The sequence below is a fragment of the Phyllostomus discolor genome, chromosome 5, assembly GCF_004126475.2.
Source record: "Phyllostomus discolor isolate MPI-MPIP mPhyDis1 chromosome 5, mPhyDis1.pri.v3, whole genome shotgun sequence".
NCBI lineage: Eukaryota > Metazoa > Chordata > Mammalia > Chiroptera > Phyllostomidae > Phyllostomus > Phyllostomus discolor.
In genome coordinates this window covers 51,678,361-51,696,727 of record NC_040907.2, presented here as the reverse complement: position 1 = coordinate 51,696,727, position 18,367 = coordinate 51,678,361, and the positions used below count along the sequence as shown (strand labels likewise).

General features: G+C 37.0%; 1 protein-coding gene across 3 annotated transcripts in view; it reads left to right on the top strand.

Annotated features, from left to right (window-relative positions):
- LRRC40 (leucine rich repeat containing 40) overlaps positions 1–4,791 on the top strand; it is a 46,237-nt gene extending 41,446 nt beyond the window's left edge. For 2 of the 3 annotated variants that reach the window (XM_028512534.2, XM_036026273.1), the window contains 2 exons: positions 672–857; positions 3,197–4,791. In XM_028512534.2, coding sequence (XP_028368335.1) covers positions 672–857; positions 3,197–3,302 — 292 coding nt within the window. In that variant the 3' untranslated portion in view covers positions 3,303–4,791. The remainder of the gene's footprint in view (positions 1–671; positions 858–3,196) is intronic. The other variant, XM_036026272.1, reaches the window with a different exon arrangement.
- Positions 4,792–18,367: the final 13,576 nt, after the last annotated feature.

Genomic DNA, 18,367 nt, shown 5'->3' with positions numbered 1-18,367 from the left:
ACTAATTGGAGGAGGCAGTTTGGTCCAGCTGTACTCCTGGTTATTGACTCCCCTGTCCCTCTGGAACTACGGAGCTGTCTTCAGTTTAGCCTTCACTGTTGCACCAAGAGGTCCTCAGGGATTTGTGTTAATCACTCTAAGAGCCATTGGCTTTCTTACTTCCCTTGGGACATCTTCAGGGTTGCTTTGGATGGGGAAGCTGGTAGCCTGTGCTAGTTTATCATCTTTTTCAAGAACCAAAAATGCACTTGTTTTTGAGACTTCATTCAAAGCAAATAGGAATCTTGAATTTTTACTTAAGTTTAGCAGTGATTCTCTTTCATAAGAAATGCAAGTGAACTCTGGAAGAATACCTACATGGAGACATTCTATACAGGATCTCAGGAAGATTTACCTGTCTCTTGAATGTGAAAAGGAAAACATTGTAGAATTTACTTTAAACTTTTGATTTTATACAATAAACAGGAACCGTTACAAATCTATCCACCTAATGTATATTTCAGGGTTTCTAAAATTAGTTCATATTATTTATTTTCTGGCAAATTTGAATGTAAGACTTAAACCAAATCTAAAATAACTTACACTAAAGAAAGTTTTATCTCAAAATAGCAAAATTAAAGTCATCTATTTGAATGAATGATTTTGCCTCTGATTCCAATATATTTATGTAGGTTCAAAATACTACCTGAAGTTCTGTATCACATTCCCACACTTGAAACAATTTTGATTAGTAATAATCAGGTTGGATCTGTGGATCCTGAAAAGTTGAAGACAATGGGAAATCTGATCACATTGGACCTTCAAAATAATGACCTCCTACAAATTCCACCAGAGCTTGGTAATTGTGTGAACTTAAGGTAACTACACCATTGTAGTACTAAGTTTTCCCATTTGTTTGATTTTTTGAAGTGCCATTTTGGTTGTTTTGTTTTTCTGTTGAGATACTCTAGCAGGAAAGTTGAAGTAAAAAATGTAATGTTTTGTTAAAAATAATAGATAACAAACCCAAAATACCAATTCTGTTTTACAAATTTTACCAAATTTATTTTTTTAGCTTTGTTTATCTCATACATATATGTAAATAAAGTAACTGATTGTTTTTAGTGATACTTTTCTCATCACTGTGTAATCTGAAATTGCTGTGTAAAAATGTCAGGGGAATATATTCAGCTGTGCATTTAGGGTTTTTCAAAATTTGATTACACATTATCGGCATTTGTTTCAAGTGGGCTTCGTGGTCCTGCTCTCTGTTTGCTGTTACCACAGCCTCAGATGCCTTTACCTTGCTTTTATCAATAATTAACCCAAATATCACATTTGAAAACCTTCCTTATTCTCTAGAGTTAGTCACTCCTCTAATTTCCCATCCTCTCTGTTTAGACTCATTTTTACCATTTCTTTGTCTTCCTTTAAAGAAAGTTATCCCAGTGCCTAGAGCATAAATGCTTGTTAAGTGACTATAAGGGGAGTCTGAGATGTTAACAAGAAAGCCGAGCAGGATGTGTGGGAAGTAATTTCATTATTGAAAACTGCAGGTGATGGTCTGGCATATTTTACTTTACTAGGGCAGGACTGGCATCTGCTCTGGTAGCTCTTATTAGTGAATCGTAGGGGGCAAGTGCAGTTAATTTTCATTATTGGCAGCAGTTTTATTCTATCAAATCTCTGTAAACATCAAATGAATTAAGACTGAACCATTACTCCTAGATGCAAGGGTTAGGTTCTTACAGGCCTCTGGTCACAGCATTTTCAACCAATTAATACATAACTTTTTATTTTTTAATGTGTATTTTTGTGCTAAGACAACTTCTTAAATATCATTGATTCATCAACATTGAACTATGGCCAAACAGCACTAGAATTCATGCCTGAATGAAACTTGTCTAATATGTATTTTCTCTAAAGGCCCATGACAGCCTTCTCATTTAAGAAAACTAGAGAGCACTTCAGCACTACACTTGTAGACCATTTCAAACAGTGAAATTACCAACAAGTGCAAAAATACAAAAATGACACACTAAGTAGACTGGGGACAGGACCCTTGTTTACAGTGTGGGAGCTGAATGAAACAAGAAGGCACCTGTTCGACCTCAGTGGCGAATGTGCCTATCCAGTCACTCAGGGTTTTTGCTGATCTATGCGTGTCAAAGAATAACCTTGAAAGTGCCAGCTGCCTTGATTTTGGGGTTACATACAAGTTGTAGTGAGTAGGCAAATCTGCAAATGTAAAGTCTGAATAATGAGGATTGACTGTAATTAACTTCTATAAATTAAGAAAAATTAATCTTTACAAGAATTCCCAAGGCTCATGGAAGTATTTGAAGATATAATTTAGATATGTTAGATATTATATGGTGTGAATCCTTTGACTTTGGTGTACATAAATACTTAAGTTATTGAAAATTAATACAAAAGTTTATCTTATAATTTAAGGCATTTCTTAATTATTAAATAAGTTAACAGGCCCTTGAATTTTAAATTGAACTTCATTTCAGAACAAGTAAATAGGTTTTTATATGTGTATCTGGTCAAGGGTAGGAGGGGGCAGACATGCGTCAGTGTTTCCCAGGGTGGAGGGGGACATACTGATCACAGTTTAGCCCTTAGGGGAGCGCTTGCCAGTGTGCTCATTCCACACCTGTGGAAATACAGGGTGGGGCAAAAGCAGGCTTGCAGTTCGTATGGGAAATAATACAATAATTAGTAAATAATAATAAAAATAAACTGTTCTGGGCACTCACAACTGTAAACCTATTTTTGCCCCAACTTGTATAAATCCACCATTTAGTATATGGTTATTATGAGACTGAGAAAAGGATGGGTTAAATTATGGTTCACATCACAGCTCCTCCCTTTGATAGCAGCTGGGTGACCTTAGACAAGTCTGTCTTACCTCTCTGAACTTCTATTTCCTTATCTTTAAAGTAGGAATATTAACGGTACCTACATTATAGGGTTAAGATAACTGAGTCAATGAACTTAAATTACTTAGCACAGTACCTTTCACATGATAAGTATTGTTAATGCTGTTTTGGTTATTATTGCAGTTCTAATTATAACTGTTTAAGTGCCTAGATTTGAAATAGACAAATGGAAAAAAGTGCACAAGTCTTATTTATAAGATGATAAGTGAAGTTAGAAGAAAAGCCTCCCTAATGGAAAAGGTTAAAATTCTTAATTTCTCTCCTTTGTTTAGAACATTACTACTAGATGGGAATCCATTCCGCGTTCCTCGAGCAGCCATATTAATGAAAGGGACAGCTGCTATTCTGGAATATTTGAGAGACCGAATTCCTGCTTAAATTGGAGTTGTTTTATAATTCTGGTCATGTTAATTCTTAGAATTCTTACATTGATAATTAACGTTTTCTGAGGTGTTGTGTACATTTGTAATGGTGATACATGTGTAGTGTACATGCGTATGGTCTGAATGTTTTGCACAAGATTTATCCTACTCATTTTCATTCCCTTGTAACATGGAAGACAGTTTTTTTAAACTGAATTTTAATTTAATGTAGTGTAATACTTTTATGACAAAGCATTTTTGTAGAAGTGGTTCCCCCCCCATTTCTGTTTCTGTTAACATATAATGTGACCACTCACTTGAGTATGACCACCCAATTTTGATCTTTTTATTTGATATAAAATTGACTTGAATTTGCCCTTTGCCTTTTAAAAAAATCAGACTTTTCAGTTACTGATGATAGGACTTTTGTGATATAGTTGGGTTCACCATAAGTTTAAAATTAACATCACAGTATTGTTTTTGTTTTAATCTAGTTGAAATACTTCTAGCCTTTACCCCATGTTTTATGAAATCATTTTGTCATTGTTTCTAAGGTCACAGAAATGCTACACAAGATCTAGTTATTAGTGGAGAAAATAATAAAAGGGTTGTTATAATTACTCTCACAATTTTGAATTTAAAACTTGACAAGGTTTTTTAAATGATGTCTTTGTATTAAGTTTACATGCAATAATCTGGTCCTTCTAGATTCAAGAAGTTTAAAGAGACTGGATGTGCGTATTTTTCCCTCAGTGTTATCAGTGTAAAAATATTTTTTGTTCTTTTTATTAAAAAGTACTGAAGACCTGATTTTATTAATTCTATAGATATTAGCAACAGAGCATAACTAGTAATGTATACTACATAGAAATCTTGAAATGTACTTTGTTTAAATACTTACTGAACAGGTATTTGTATACATAATCTTGTCTGTGGTATAGTGTAATCCACCCTTGTGCCATTTTTAATTCCAGGGCCTTAATTTTAAAGTTTACTTGTAATGTTCATAAAACTAAACTTGTAGTCATGTCGTAGTTTTATAAAAGGGAAATTGTTACAGGTGAATTTCATTTAATAAATATCAAATATAAACATTTTTATTTACACCAGAAACATGAGAAGTAGGCTAGGCTGATCAGTCATTATAAAACTTACCATGTGATTCAATTAAGTAGCCAATCAATAGAATGTGTATTAACTCACATAGATGGGTGGATGGATAGATAGATAGATAGATAGATAGATAGATACCTTTTGGATGATTGAGGCATGCTCATATTATAAAAAAAATCATTACTAATAAAGATAAATAGTACATGTTCATAGTAAAAGTTACATTTGCAAATATTACAATGTCTGTGTTTTTCTTTAAAACAAACATGCTGTTTTCTTACTACAATTCTGGTTGACTAAGAAAAATCTTGCTTTGACATTAAACAAGACACTGTACAATAAGGTGACATTTTATTATTTATACAATAAAGAGACTTTTATGTTATTCAAAACACTTGTTTTAAATACTGAAAAAGTTGAGTACACCAGAGCCGAAAATGGCTCTGCTATACACTGCACAGCATTATTTTAGTCCCTGTGTTCTGTATCTGTACAGAAAGCATCTTCAAAATGCATTCTAATCACATCGTACACCTTTATAGATTAGTGTCAATACATAAAACAAAACTGGAGGATACAGCTAGCATTTGCAAATTAACTATTTCACTGATTCAGTAAGTTTAAAATAGAAATTCAGAGGACTTCTTTGCACATAAAATGAAGCAGCTTTCAAGGTCATTATGGTCTCATACTGCAAAAAAATCCATTAAGTACATTCATAATCTATGTTAATAAAGTAGTAAATATGTCTCCATTCAGTTTTATTTACATCAGTATGTAGTTCAACTAAAAAGTACTGTTAATTGTGATACAGTAGTTTTAACACATACAAAAATGACAACTTTTATATATAATTTAAGCCCAAAATCACAATTATCTCAAAATATTAATTACAATACAGCCATTTCAATTAAACATCATGTGATTTAATTTTTATATAAAATGGTAAAATTTTTTATTAAAGTAAGCAATTAGTTTTGAATTGGCAAGAGTTCACCTGTGTAGAAAACCTTAAATATTAAGAGGTGTTTCCTGCCCCCTCCCACTCGAATTTGTATATGGCCACCTAGGCTAGCAAAGAGACAGAAAAGGCCCCAATTTATAAAGATTAAGCCTCTTTTGCTATACTGCTGTGGCTTGTTTCTTCCATAAAAGTTTTACAAGGGGAGTGTTAATAAACTATGTAGTGAAATACATGCATTAGTGTACAATATGTCTATGTAAAATGTCAGCATTTACTAGTGCACAGTAAAATGTCCACAAAGACTGAAAAAGAAGTAATAAATAAAGAAGCACTTATAAAGATCTATCAGTTGCAAATTGTAAACTTGAAAACTACTTGACAATATAATGGAATTTCTTTACAAACAAATCCTAATTCAAGTTCTTTCTCTGGCTAAAGGAGCTGTGGTCACTTGGCCTTAAGATGTCACTGTTGTGCTGCACATATGGTAGTGAAGTCTGCTGTCTAAAAAGGATGTGTGTAGAGATTCCTCGTTTTGCTAAGATATTGGCCTGTTACATTGCTGTGTAGGACTTTTTAAACTTACAGAAGAGAAATATTTCACTACCCAAATTATATGACCTCAAATGAAAATGTGTATGTACATGGTCTTAGCATTTAGAAAAATATTAAAGAAATATGTGGGATTAGGACATATTTATATTAGTAATAAAAGGATTATGTTCCAAAATAACTGAGATCAAAAGTAATCAATCATCAAGTAGTTTAGGAAAGAAAGAGTATTTTGTGTGGCTACTAAAACCTTAAAACCCTTTTACTTATAATTCTTTACAAACCAATTAAAAACCAATCTCTTTGTTTAGAATTGCTGCTGTTAATTTAACATTTCTTCTCTGAACAGAAAGCGACCATAGCTCATCTTATGGTTTACTTATTTACATCTGGGTGTGTGTGTGGGGGGGGTGCCCTTTGGTGGCCCTAAAATGGGGAAAATGAAATTACAGTACTTGCAAATCTTAACTTTTGCAAGGTTATTTGGGATGGCCTTTGACATTTGCGATAGAATTCAATAGATTTACCTCTGGTACTCAACTAGGAAAAAATTTCTCCTTCATATGAAGACAATGTCATTGTAAGCTTCCTTTAGTCCCTCTATACACTGAGTACAAAGAGAAACTTGGTTGGCTCTTGAGACAAAGATTTCAGGTTTATCTATCAATTATGTTTCTCTTCATTCCAAACAGAAAATAGTAAGGCTTGCATTTTCAAGGAGGAAAAGTGTAGTTGAGAATGTTGAAGGGAAATGCCTAAACATTGTACAGCAGTATTAAAATATTTATTACATTCCATTGACAACATTCGTCATCAACGCTAAAACCAAAAATCCTAGAGTAAAAAAACTTAGCATACAACATTCCTTACTGCCCTGAACAGATGCCTTTTACACATTCAAGACCAATAAGGCTTCTCTGAGTGGAAAGACTCAAAATATTAAAAATAAATTTATTTCAGCACCACACTGAAAATAAATGATCATTCTAACAAATATGAGAACAGCTTTATGTTCTATCTGCCTGAGAGTTTCATCTTGGTTTTCCTATAGACTTTCCAAAAAAAAAAAAAAAAAGCATAAGATTTCCTAAGTAGATGTTCTTTAGCAGAATGCTGGGGAAGAGGGATGGAAAGATGCAAAGAAGTATAATGTGATTTCTTTTGTCCATCAAATGCTTTTCTTCATTTAGCTATTATAAAGATCAGTTGACCTGCATACCTGGGCATTATTTAACCTCATTACCTGTGCAAAATAAGTGCACAAAGGGAAAAACACCTGTGTATGCATGTCTCTACAGAGACACAAAACCTGAGTCACAATAAAAAGTTTTTAATATAAGAAAACTTTTCTTGATGTAGGAAAATAACCTTTAAAGGGCCAAAAGTATCTTTGTACAATATAATTAGCTAACTAAAACTTCAATGTGCTTAAGTATCACATATTTTATAAGACACCCCCAAAAGGAGTAATTTACATTTGATAATTTTCTTAAACTATAACTGAGATACCCACATTTTATGTCTAACATCTATTTTCATTCCCCTGAATTCATTAACCTTTCCAGAAAATAAAAGCACGTTCAAATATGAGGACTGTTTACTTTCTGATGAACAGTTCTTAATTTTTCTGAGTATTGAGGACATAGGAGACTTGGGGTTGCTAGGCATTTAACTTAATGCCAGGCCACAAAACCCATAAGGAAATCATTACTTGGAAAAACGTGTTAAAGAGTTGGGCCAAAGTCTGCACGAAGCTGTGCTCTTATTTGCAGGCTCCCTTTCTTCAGACAGTTCTCTCAAAAACTCCTTCTTCTCTATGCACAATTTCCTCAGCTTTCAATGGGTTTCTTAAGGCCTTTTCCATAGTTGGACCCTGAATTCTCCCAAATGAGTGAATCTTCCTTGCTCCCACCCAACCACCAGTTGCAATGTCCTCTTCTCTACATTTTTAAAAAAAGTTTTCATCTTCAGGAGCTCAGTTCTCTGTGATGACTCCTTGGCTTTCCCTCCTGTGCCACATAACTATTCATTGGGAGAAAATCTGTTTAAATGTCCCCACTGTCTTTAAGGCTCAATCCAGGACATGCATATGCCCTAGGCTGTATTAACATCTAAGATGCAGTGTGAGACTATTTTATAGAGAAATTAATGTAAATTGCTGCTCCGTGCCGCCCCCAGCGAGCCATTGTCAGAGGGGGCATTGCATTGAATATGTGTTCATGTCTGAAGTTACTGATACCTAGAAGAGGAATCCTAAACCAAAAGATTCAGTCCTTCTGCAGGTGGATAGGAAGGTCCTTTGAATAGTTGTATCAATAAGTGAAGGGATTCTGGACAGTATCCTTGAAAGCTGTCTTTTGGGTTAGCGTGGGTAGTTTGGGGATGGGGGGTAAATGCAGTGGTAGGGAAAGAGATGAAAGATATTAGCTAACGAATTAGTCTCTTCCTGCCCTTTTATAATGATGCTTGCTTGAGGATCACTAAAAGGATTTTGTAATGTGCAGAAGGCTAAAAGCAGAGTCACACTTGCTCTGCCAACAGGCTTGTTACCATGGGAACCAATGCAGAAAAATGAAAATATGACAAGAAGCTGAGGATTAAATGTGGAGAAAATTGATAGGGAGTTGGTTTCTACATGATAATTTGAACATTGCTGATTTAAAGAAACAGGATGTTTTTCCTGTGGCCAGACTGATGAAAATTGGTAAAACGACTTGCTGGTAGCTGGTCTTGCTGGGGAAGGAATATGGGGAGAAAGCAGTAAGTGTGCTCTAGTTTGGACAAGGAGAACCCTGTAAAATTCAGTTCCACTTCCTGCTGAGGTTGAACTCCAGCTGAAACAGTAAATTAACCGTCTGGTCAGAAGGGGCTTGTTGAGAGGCACATCCATCTTAGCGTGATAACTAAAGGCAGCCTGTTGTAACAATCCTCACCCTGCCAACGCCAGTGCGCACTACCTGAAGAAAGTATTGCACATCTAATATATTATTGCTTGAAGCATCTTCCCAAGTACTAAAAACAAAACAAAAAAAATACCCACTACAACTCCCCCAACAAGGCAGCTATTGTAAGTAACCCAGAATTTAGTTTTTCATTAAAGAAATAATCCACTACAGCTGATCCAAGTCCTCCCTGTGTACCCCTCTCTATCATTCTGGAGTTGATAAACTGATCAAACCAGACTCTAGGATTCCAGGTCAATCTGTAACAAGGACTTGAAATTTCAGCTCTGAGAAAGGTAGACCTACACACTGTACATTCAGAGGCTCCAGGGAGATCACACCTGTCCCGTCCCCCAAAAGCTGTTTTCTGAGATCCTATGATCAGTGCCTCACATCTGTGACTTCAGCCTTTGGTCCACATTGAAATGCAGTTGCCCTGAGGAGATGAGGGAAGGTCACACTATAGATAACCTGGTTTGACCCCTCCTAGAGAGCCAATTTTCAAGTAGCAGTGACCCCCTTCACTTGACCCACCCTCCCCCCCACACACAAATTAAACACTAGAAACACCACCACCCAGGAAGCAGGAGACAAGCCCTTACTGGAGAGTTGTCTTTAGGATACATTTAGCTACAAACAGTCTGAATAAAAATATGCTCTGTGCAGCGTTAAGTACACTGGACACAGATTTCAGCACAGATGCTTGTTGCTTGCTCACTAATGACATGCTGTTCTATTTGTTAGAGCTACTTACTGAATCCTTTGACAATCTCAACAATGAGTTCTTCACAAGCAAAAACCCCAGTAATTTCTGTTTTCCCAAGAGAGCTTACAGAGTGATAAAGCCTGACTTTTCTCCCACTTACAGAGTTTGGAGGCAAACTTGATAATAAACACAGACTTGAGTACAGCAATGTTGCTTCTGCTAAAATAATTTCTTCATCAATATTCCAATGAATTTTAGAATCTGAGATTTCTATGCTTGTTTTTTTGCCAGGAGGAAGCATTAGAGTAACCTGACTCGGGACTGACCTTTAAAGTGACGGGAAGCACAGCTTTCCACGAACAGGTTAGCAGATCTCTCTCTGAGGCAGGCAAATAAAATACAACAGGGTCTTCACAAACAGCTATGCCTTTGGATTTGACATCTGATAAGTAAGAGACTGCTGCTTTTCATTTTGGATATGGTCTCTAAATTCAGGTAGTAGATGCTTGAGGAATACTCCCTGCTCTGCATTAAACTAAAGATTTCTGTGACTGTACTGATTCTCTTACAGGTAAATCATTCCCCGGATACACATGAGCTCCTCCAGGCTGAAAGGCCAACTGACACTACATATTTAATAGTTTTACTATATCTGTTCGTTCTTCAGATAAGAAGATTTAAAAAACTATTAAAATAAGTCTCAAAATTTATTGAGAATTTAAATTTGACTTCCTCAAAATTTTTAAACAATTTGATTTCTTCTCTCCCTTTTCTTTGAGGTTGTATAAGTGAGTCCCTGCTCTGTGTTCCTTAAAGAGTTACAGACTTACATAACTTTTTCATAGTTTGCTCTAGTTCGTCCTACGGGTAAGTTCACAAAAGAACCAATCTTGCCAGTATTAGGACATTTATTGCTTTCAACCACAAGTATTTGGGAATCAGAACAGCTGACTTAGGAGTGGAATCATAATGTCTGCCGCCTGGGTGTGTGGTGAATACGTCCAGAGACCAAGTGTACAGTACATTGACTGTAGTTAATAATACTGTATCGAACACTCGAAATTTACCAAGAGTTCAGGTGCCCTCTCCACACACACACACACACACACACACGCACACCACAAGGTAAATATGTGAGGAGATGAGATGGTAGTTTGACTATAGCAATCATTTTACTATGCATATATATATATATATATATACACCTTAAGTAGATGTAATTTTTATTAATAACAAAAATTAAAAATAAAAACAAAAAGCTATCCACCCCCAAAGAAAAACAAACCCAAACCAATGCTGTTATTTTTGGATTAAGATGAGGTGCTAAATAAACAAACAGTTCAATTTTATAGTGAAAAAATGGTGTGTGTGTTTTTTTTTATGTTGGCCACTGAATATACATAGACAGTCCCAGCTTATCTTCCACCACATGACTGAAGTAGACTTGGAGGTCAGGAGCCTTGTGATTAAGTATTTAAGAAGCACAATCTCATCTCCAAATGTAAGCATGCTCCGCCATCCATTAAAGGTCATTTTAATAAGCTCACGTTTGCTAAATTGATGCACAAAGACACTAAATTGCTCCGACATAAAACCCACTACTTATCACCAATGGCAGCTGATTTTCCAGTCTCTGGTTGAACTCATAATTTCGAACCCACTGTTTTTACATAGTTGTCTCACCTTTAGGCTAATCCTAACAAGTAAAAAAAAAATCCTTAATTTTAACCTTAAAGCGCAAACAAAAACTCTAGGACAGTGCTGGCTCTAAAACCATATCTGCCATTTCTTTGGCCAGTGTAATCCCCGAAGAGATTCTTCCCTCAGAATAATCTGTGGGCATTTAGATGGCTGCCACTTCTCCGCGCTGTCAGGCGTTGCCAGGGCGGTGCGAACTGTCGACACTGGAGGACCCTTGGAGGAGGGCCTGGGGAGATGTCACATGGCTCTTTCAGCTGTTCATCTAAATAGCACGACTGACGGCATCTGCACAGTCGAGGCACTCTTCAGTTCTGAACTTCCTAGAAAATCTCATCAGGTGCTGTTCAAGTTGCATTTCTTACTGAGTTCTATTGGGTCCTATTCTGTTCTTGAACACAAAGCACCCCCTAGTGGGGGGGAGGGTTTGCTAACAGGAAAGGGGGCTGTTTTTCTTTGTGTATATGTGCATAAGAATTTGGAATATGCAAGTCCACCAGAACTATGTACACTTTTCTTAGATGTTTAAAACAAGCATGAATTGTTGTGAAGCAGAGATTTCAAGAGAAACTAAAGGGTAACTGTTCTACTCTCTTCTTCAGATCTCTTTTAGCAGAAGAGTAGGTCAATGGCCTGCTTCCAAGGAAGGGCGCTGCCCTGGATTCCCGCAGCCCCCTCTGACTTTGACCTCTAAGGGACAACCTCTTAGAAGGACAAAGTCAAAAGAAAGTGGAAAGTGAGAATTTAGTGAACTTAGTGACTATCACTCCCTGATACGTTTCATTCAAGACGACACTGCAGGTATTTTACGTTATCACTGTCACCTGAGACTATGTTCTTTTTGGAAAAGAACATACGTGAGGAATAAGAGCCTGCTTTCCTAAGGGGACAGAAAAAGAGTCTTCGCCCACATTATAAAAACAACAAAGCCGAAAGGAAGCAGTTGCTGTTGTATTAGACTGGGAGAGAGTGACTACTGTTCTCTGCACTTCCCTCCCATTTCGTACCCACACAGTAGCATTTATTAGACTTTGTGTGTGTCTCTCTTCCTAGCAGGCTGTGTATCTTGAGGGGATGGACCATGGCTTTTTATATTTATATCTCCTACTGTCCTCAAAATCCCTTGTTCATTAACATTTGTTGATTAAATTATATGTACAATGAGAAAAAAATGAATTTTTCTAATTACTGATAATTTTTTCAAAGAACAAACACATAGGTTGGCTAGAAAACAGATCTGAGGACAGTCCAGTGGAAAACTTAGGAGAGAATTAAACATCTCTTTAAGCTAGATCTATTCAAACCTACATACAGGCCTGGGTGAATACTCTCACTAGTTACAGTGGTGGGGGGTGCAGATAAGCATGTTGGAGATATGCAGATAAACGTATGGAACATTTTAAAAAGAAAAGAAGACATGTTCTCTAACCTTTCAGTAGTTTGATTATCTATGTCCCTAGGTCACTGGGATAGTAATGATCATTTTTGGTAAATATGTGAAAACGAGTTTCTGATTGTGTGTGTATGAGAAAGAGAGAAGATTTTGAATTCATCTAGGAAATGGTCACATAGATCTGTAATATTTGGTAGCAACATTCATGGTTTTATAAAGAACATATCAGAACGGTCACCTGCTAGAGAATCTGTCTGATCATAACAAGACTGATTCTAACAAGTACAAAACCCTACTCGCTAAGTCAGACACCACCAGTGTGACTGGACAATTACGGACGAAGACTGGCTGCCTGCCAATGATGGATAGTTTAAAACAAACAGAAGGAAGACAAAGAAAGACAAGTATTGTAAGTCAGAAACAGTTCGGTGATAACACGGAGGAAAAATCAAATTTGGAGTTCATTCTTGCCCACTACCTGCAACCTCTTTTACAGGTGAATTCTCTGGCTAAGAAACACCAGTAGAAGTTAAGCGGAGTCTTGAATATGGGAGCCACTCACTCCTTATTTTGCAGGGAGTGACACAGTGGGCAATCAGCATCCAGGTGGGTGGGAAAGAGAGCCAAGAGTGTTTCAAAGAGCTCCAGGCATTGTGAGTAACCGTTTCTCGCTGCTAAGCGCCCCACTCTCTGACCCAGCATTGGTGACCTTCCCATTTGTGGTACCTAAAAGCAGAGCTTCCCACCCTCTTTGCATTATGGCACAGATAGAAAAAAAAACCATGTTTGTTCTGCATAATGGGGTACAGGTGGGTACAACAGATAAGGCCTCGTCAGGCCCCAAGTGACAGCGAGAAGCCACCAGCCCCATGCTGAATGAAGTCTAAGGGGCTTCAAACATGAATTGTTTAAATGAACCTCAGCGCCAAAGGGCACTGTCCTGGCTGCTAGGTGGGAAGCACTGACTTACAGGTTGCTCCCAGGAACACAAAATGAATTTCTCTAGATATGACAAAAGATGAAAAAATTTAAAAAAAGGTAATAGTAGATAGCAAAAATATAGAGGTGCCACCAGCAGTAACAAAACAAAAACACTATTGGAGTATATCAATAACTTTCGAAAAGTAAGTTTTTTCATCATTCTCAGTACAGATCCTTCCTAATTTCCATTCTAATACTTAGTTCCAGATTCTACAACTAACCCTATCATGAAAGGCTTGTCAAAGCCTGAGAAGGGTTGAAAAAGCAATTTTGAAATACGAAGCAGGCAAATAGAAAAGCCGAGAACCGTGCTCATGGGAACTGAATGGTGGTGAGCCCTGCTGCCTTTGCTCCAAGACGTGCGGCCACATTGTACACAGCTGAGACGAGTTCAGGAGACATTTACCGTCCCTGAAAAGAGAGGAAGCACACTGGGTAGGAAAACCCAAGACTGTTCACTAAAAGCAGCAGTTTGAGGTCATAAAGCAGTTATAAAACAACCGCCAAAGAAGATTGAACTGATTTAGCTAAGAAAGACCACACTGTATTAGTAGCTGGGGATCAGGTGGCCTGAAGGAAACTATTTCCTTTGAAGGAAAACACCAGAGGATTTAAATAGTTTTGCAAAGACCTTGGGAAAGAACACCTTGTTCTCTCTACTTTTGCTTGGGGCTGGAAGAAAAAAAGATTAAATGGTTGGCAGAGAATCACCAGGAACCCTCAAATAAGTAGGGCTTGACGGAATTTGCAAAGGAGAGGCCCAAACAAGGGGTGCTGGCTAAATTAAGCTGTTAGGGCGAGAATATATTTAGCTTAGAAGTGGTAAACAGAAACTTTTGGCTTTTTAATGGATGATCCATCTATTGGTGGTCAGGAAGTTCCAAATACCTAAGAACCCAAACAGCGTGAGGACACAAATCACAAAAGCTGCCAGGGGCTCTGTACCTTCCACACCCAGACACTTACTGAAAGAGGAAGGAGGGGGGACTGCGAACTACCCTCTGAATCTGCTAATGACTTTATGGCATGTATTTTGAAATATGTTCCTACTTACTTTATAATAAGGTAAAATTTATAGTATTATGCTAATTTCTTGTGCACATAGATAAAATGAAAAATTAGGAGCTTATGCCAGATGCCTAGTCACTGCCAGATGTCAGCCAAAATTAAAGCTATACACACAGGTTCTGATTAGACTGGTTTTAGAATTGTATAAGGAAGGCTTTGCAAGGCCAACTTAGTCCCCAGTGTTTACATTTTGGAGAGCTCACTTAAAAAATAATTTGCAGCAGCCATCTTCCCACATATTAGGAATGAGCATATTGGAAAGAAGGTGATTTAAAACAATGACCAATTGGCACAAAATATGTGGAAAGCACAAGAAAGTCAGAGAACTATTCAATCGGCAGATGCAATAATTAAACTGAACAATGAGGACCATCAAATGTTAAAGCACAGGTTCACCCAAGGCTTAGAGAGAGGGCAGATTCTCTCTCTGTTTCGATGATTGGGTCCTGGAAGTGGTTGATAAAACCTGAGGGTTTTGTCCAAAAATACAGACATTACTTAAAACAAGCTAAAAGTTCTTAAATATTCTTTTCTTATATTGTTTAAATTTAGAGCATTGTTTCAAGTTAGTTCTCTCAAGAGTATGGAAGGGGGTGTTAATATATTTATTAATAGTTTTATTAAGAATGAGGGGGGACTCAAGAGTTGGAAAATTTTAGTTTCAGGTAAGAGTCAATAAGTGTAGTAACTAATACATGTGAAAGCTATTGTTTCAGGAACTGAAGGTGTGACCCACCCTGACTCCAAGAGACCACAAGCAGTTCTACCTTTGTGCCCCAGGAAGACTGCAAGCAATCAAGGTGGTATCTGAGCCCTTGTGCTCCAGGGTGAGCCCTCCACTTCCCAGGACACAGATAAAGAATCACCAGTCGACAAATGAAAGAATGCTGCAGTTGTTTTTTTTTTTTTTTAATCTAATTGACCTTGTCCCTGAATTCCAAACCCCTTACCTACACTTTGGTTTGAAATGGAATTTAAGACCGTCTGTTAGGGTACAAACCCACTGTCTTCTCAGATTGCCAGCCATCTGAATAAAGCACCCATAAAGATTCAATCCCTGTCTCTGCTTATTGGTTCTGGTAGTGACAGGTGGCATGAATGCCAGTTTTTTCGGTTTGAGTACAACAGGTATGAAAATAGACTGTCCAGAGTGTGGTCACCTAGCTCGAGTATTGCTGCGACTTAGATAAAAAATATGGGTACAAGGGCGCCATCTAGTGGTGACTATTCCTAACTGTAGACATGTTCCTAAAAAGTATGGGAATCCGTCTAACTTTATATGAACAGGATATGTAGTTGGCCAAAAATTTGTGTGTGTTTTTTTTTTCTGTAAAATAAAATAGACATTATTCATTTTCACCAATAATTTTATTGATTTGGATATTTTGAATATGTTGGCTATTTCCCACATGGTATAATGTTAATTATTCTCAATTAATGTCTGGATTTGATTTTTATCAACTTCAACTGGTTTACCTGACTGTGGAGCATCATCCCGTGTGAAATCTTCAGCACGAAACCTCACAAACCACTTTTTCTAGTTTTTCTTTTGTATTTCAGGTGCGTTTTTACCTTTCTTGAAATAATAAAGAATATGCCAAAATGTCACTGATTTTATTCCATTTTCAATATTAAAATGGCTACATAAAAACTCACCAATTTTGATCAGTTTTTTTAAAAATGCATGCTGATATGACAGCTGTCACAATACAATCTAACAAAATGATTTTGAATGAAGTCAGAGACAACTAAGTGCTACTAGAGCCATCTTACGGAAAAAAAAAAACAAATGAAATTTTTGGCCAGCAATTTAAAAGGAAGATCTTATTGGGATAAAATATATGATTTGTTGCTTTATAAGGGTAGTTTAGTGAAGGAAGTTATAGCCTTTTCTCTGGAGGAATTTAAAAAATAGCATTAATTCTCCCCTGAAGGTAGAAAGACGAACCAGATCCCCTCAGGGTCATTTTCTTTTTTATGACTGAACAATAATTTTTCTCATTTCCCCACAGAATTTCTACCTATGGCTATACTGTCTGGTATTGTATTTTATTTCAGAAAATTTCTCTGGTAATCTTTTCCATAACTTTTAGTGATTTTCCTTTTACTGAGGAGTTGCATGACTAAAAAGCACCCATTACAAAAATAGTTTCTAGAAGTAAATAGCAATGAAATAAAACAAATTTGTAATATATACCTTATTTTCACTTTAAATTCTTTCTACTTTTGGGAAGTATGAAAGAGGCCAGAAACCAGGAATTGCTGAAAGATCACTCTTCTGGCCAGAAAGGGGTGAGGTGGGGGGGGGGGGGGGGGAGGGGGAAGAAGGGAATTCTGGGGCATCTGAAGGAGGGGCAAGGCCACCAACAGACTAAATGACGCATCAGAATCAGAGTCTGGTTTCTATTATCTGGTTTTTCTCTGTTCCTCTTTATCAGTCCTTTATCTCCCTTCTTATTGCTTTCTCATTCTTACTCCATTAATAACTTATTCTCTTCTCTCCTTCAACCAGTCCTCTTGTTTACTGTTAATACTATATGTGATTCTAAAATACTCTTACCCACTTAGTACTCTAACATAATGTTACCCTTTTAATTAATATGTTCATTTTCACTTCATTTCTGTTCAGACACTGGCACCCTTTTCCTCATAGACTATGTAGACACTGGGCTGAAGTGTAACCTCTGGAGAGCTCTCGGTACCAGAACTATCAAAGAGAATGATGATGGACGTTTTCTTCCAGGAAACTTTCTTTCATGCAAAGAAGGCGCCATTGCAAGTTCTCCTCATACAAAGAAATTAAAAGGCAGAAGCAGATGGAGTAATTTGTATTATCAGTATAAGTAAAATAGTATATGACAAATGGATTTGTTTGGGATTACTTCACTCCTATAGTTAATTTGCTACAAAACTGCAATAGATAAATATGGTGAATATTTTTGAGAGAAAGCTCAGAAAGAAATGCTTTACTTGCAAGAAAAGCAAGATCCTATGAGGTAATAAAAGAACTGAGATTAGGAACTTAGATTAGGAACTTACTAACTGAGGGCTCTCTCCACTCAGATGCTGTTTTTCAAGGGCTGGATTCCATTTTTTTGCCCCCACAAGGGAGGTATCTAATGAAATCAATGCTAATAGCCGCATATATAGTGTTCCTTCAACTTTGAAATCAACAGGGCAGATTCTGATCTCTATAAAAGTTTGGGAGGGATAGGTGGCTTTGATGAAGAGAACCTAGGTTTTTCATGATTTATCTAAATAGTTAATCATGCTAATTGTATACTTTTGGCTGGAGTAGGTGACATTCTCACTTTAGGGCTACAGGTGGTCAAATCTGTCCACGAGAGGATGCTGAAATGCAGTGTGCACATGTCATCACCCTGAACTGTGGCCAAAGCACTCTGCACACAAGTTTTTTGTTTTTTTCTAGAACAGGCAGCACAAGGTGGTGGTTCTATTAACATGAGAGCTAAAATAGGGTTGGGGCTTTCTTTTTCCAACTACCTTTCCCAGCCGCCTCCAATCACAACTCCCTTTACTATTCCACACACCTCCAAATTTAAAAAAATAGCTTGGGCAAAGGACTCTACCAAGTCACGAGGAAGAAGAACCTTAAAAATGGTCTAAAACCACATCTGACCACGTACTTTTGTCTCTTACTTTC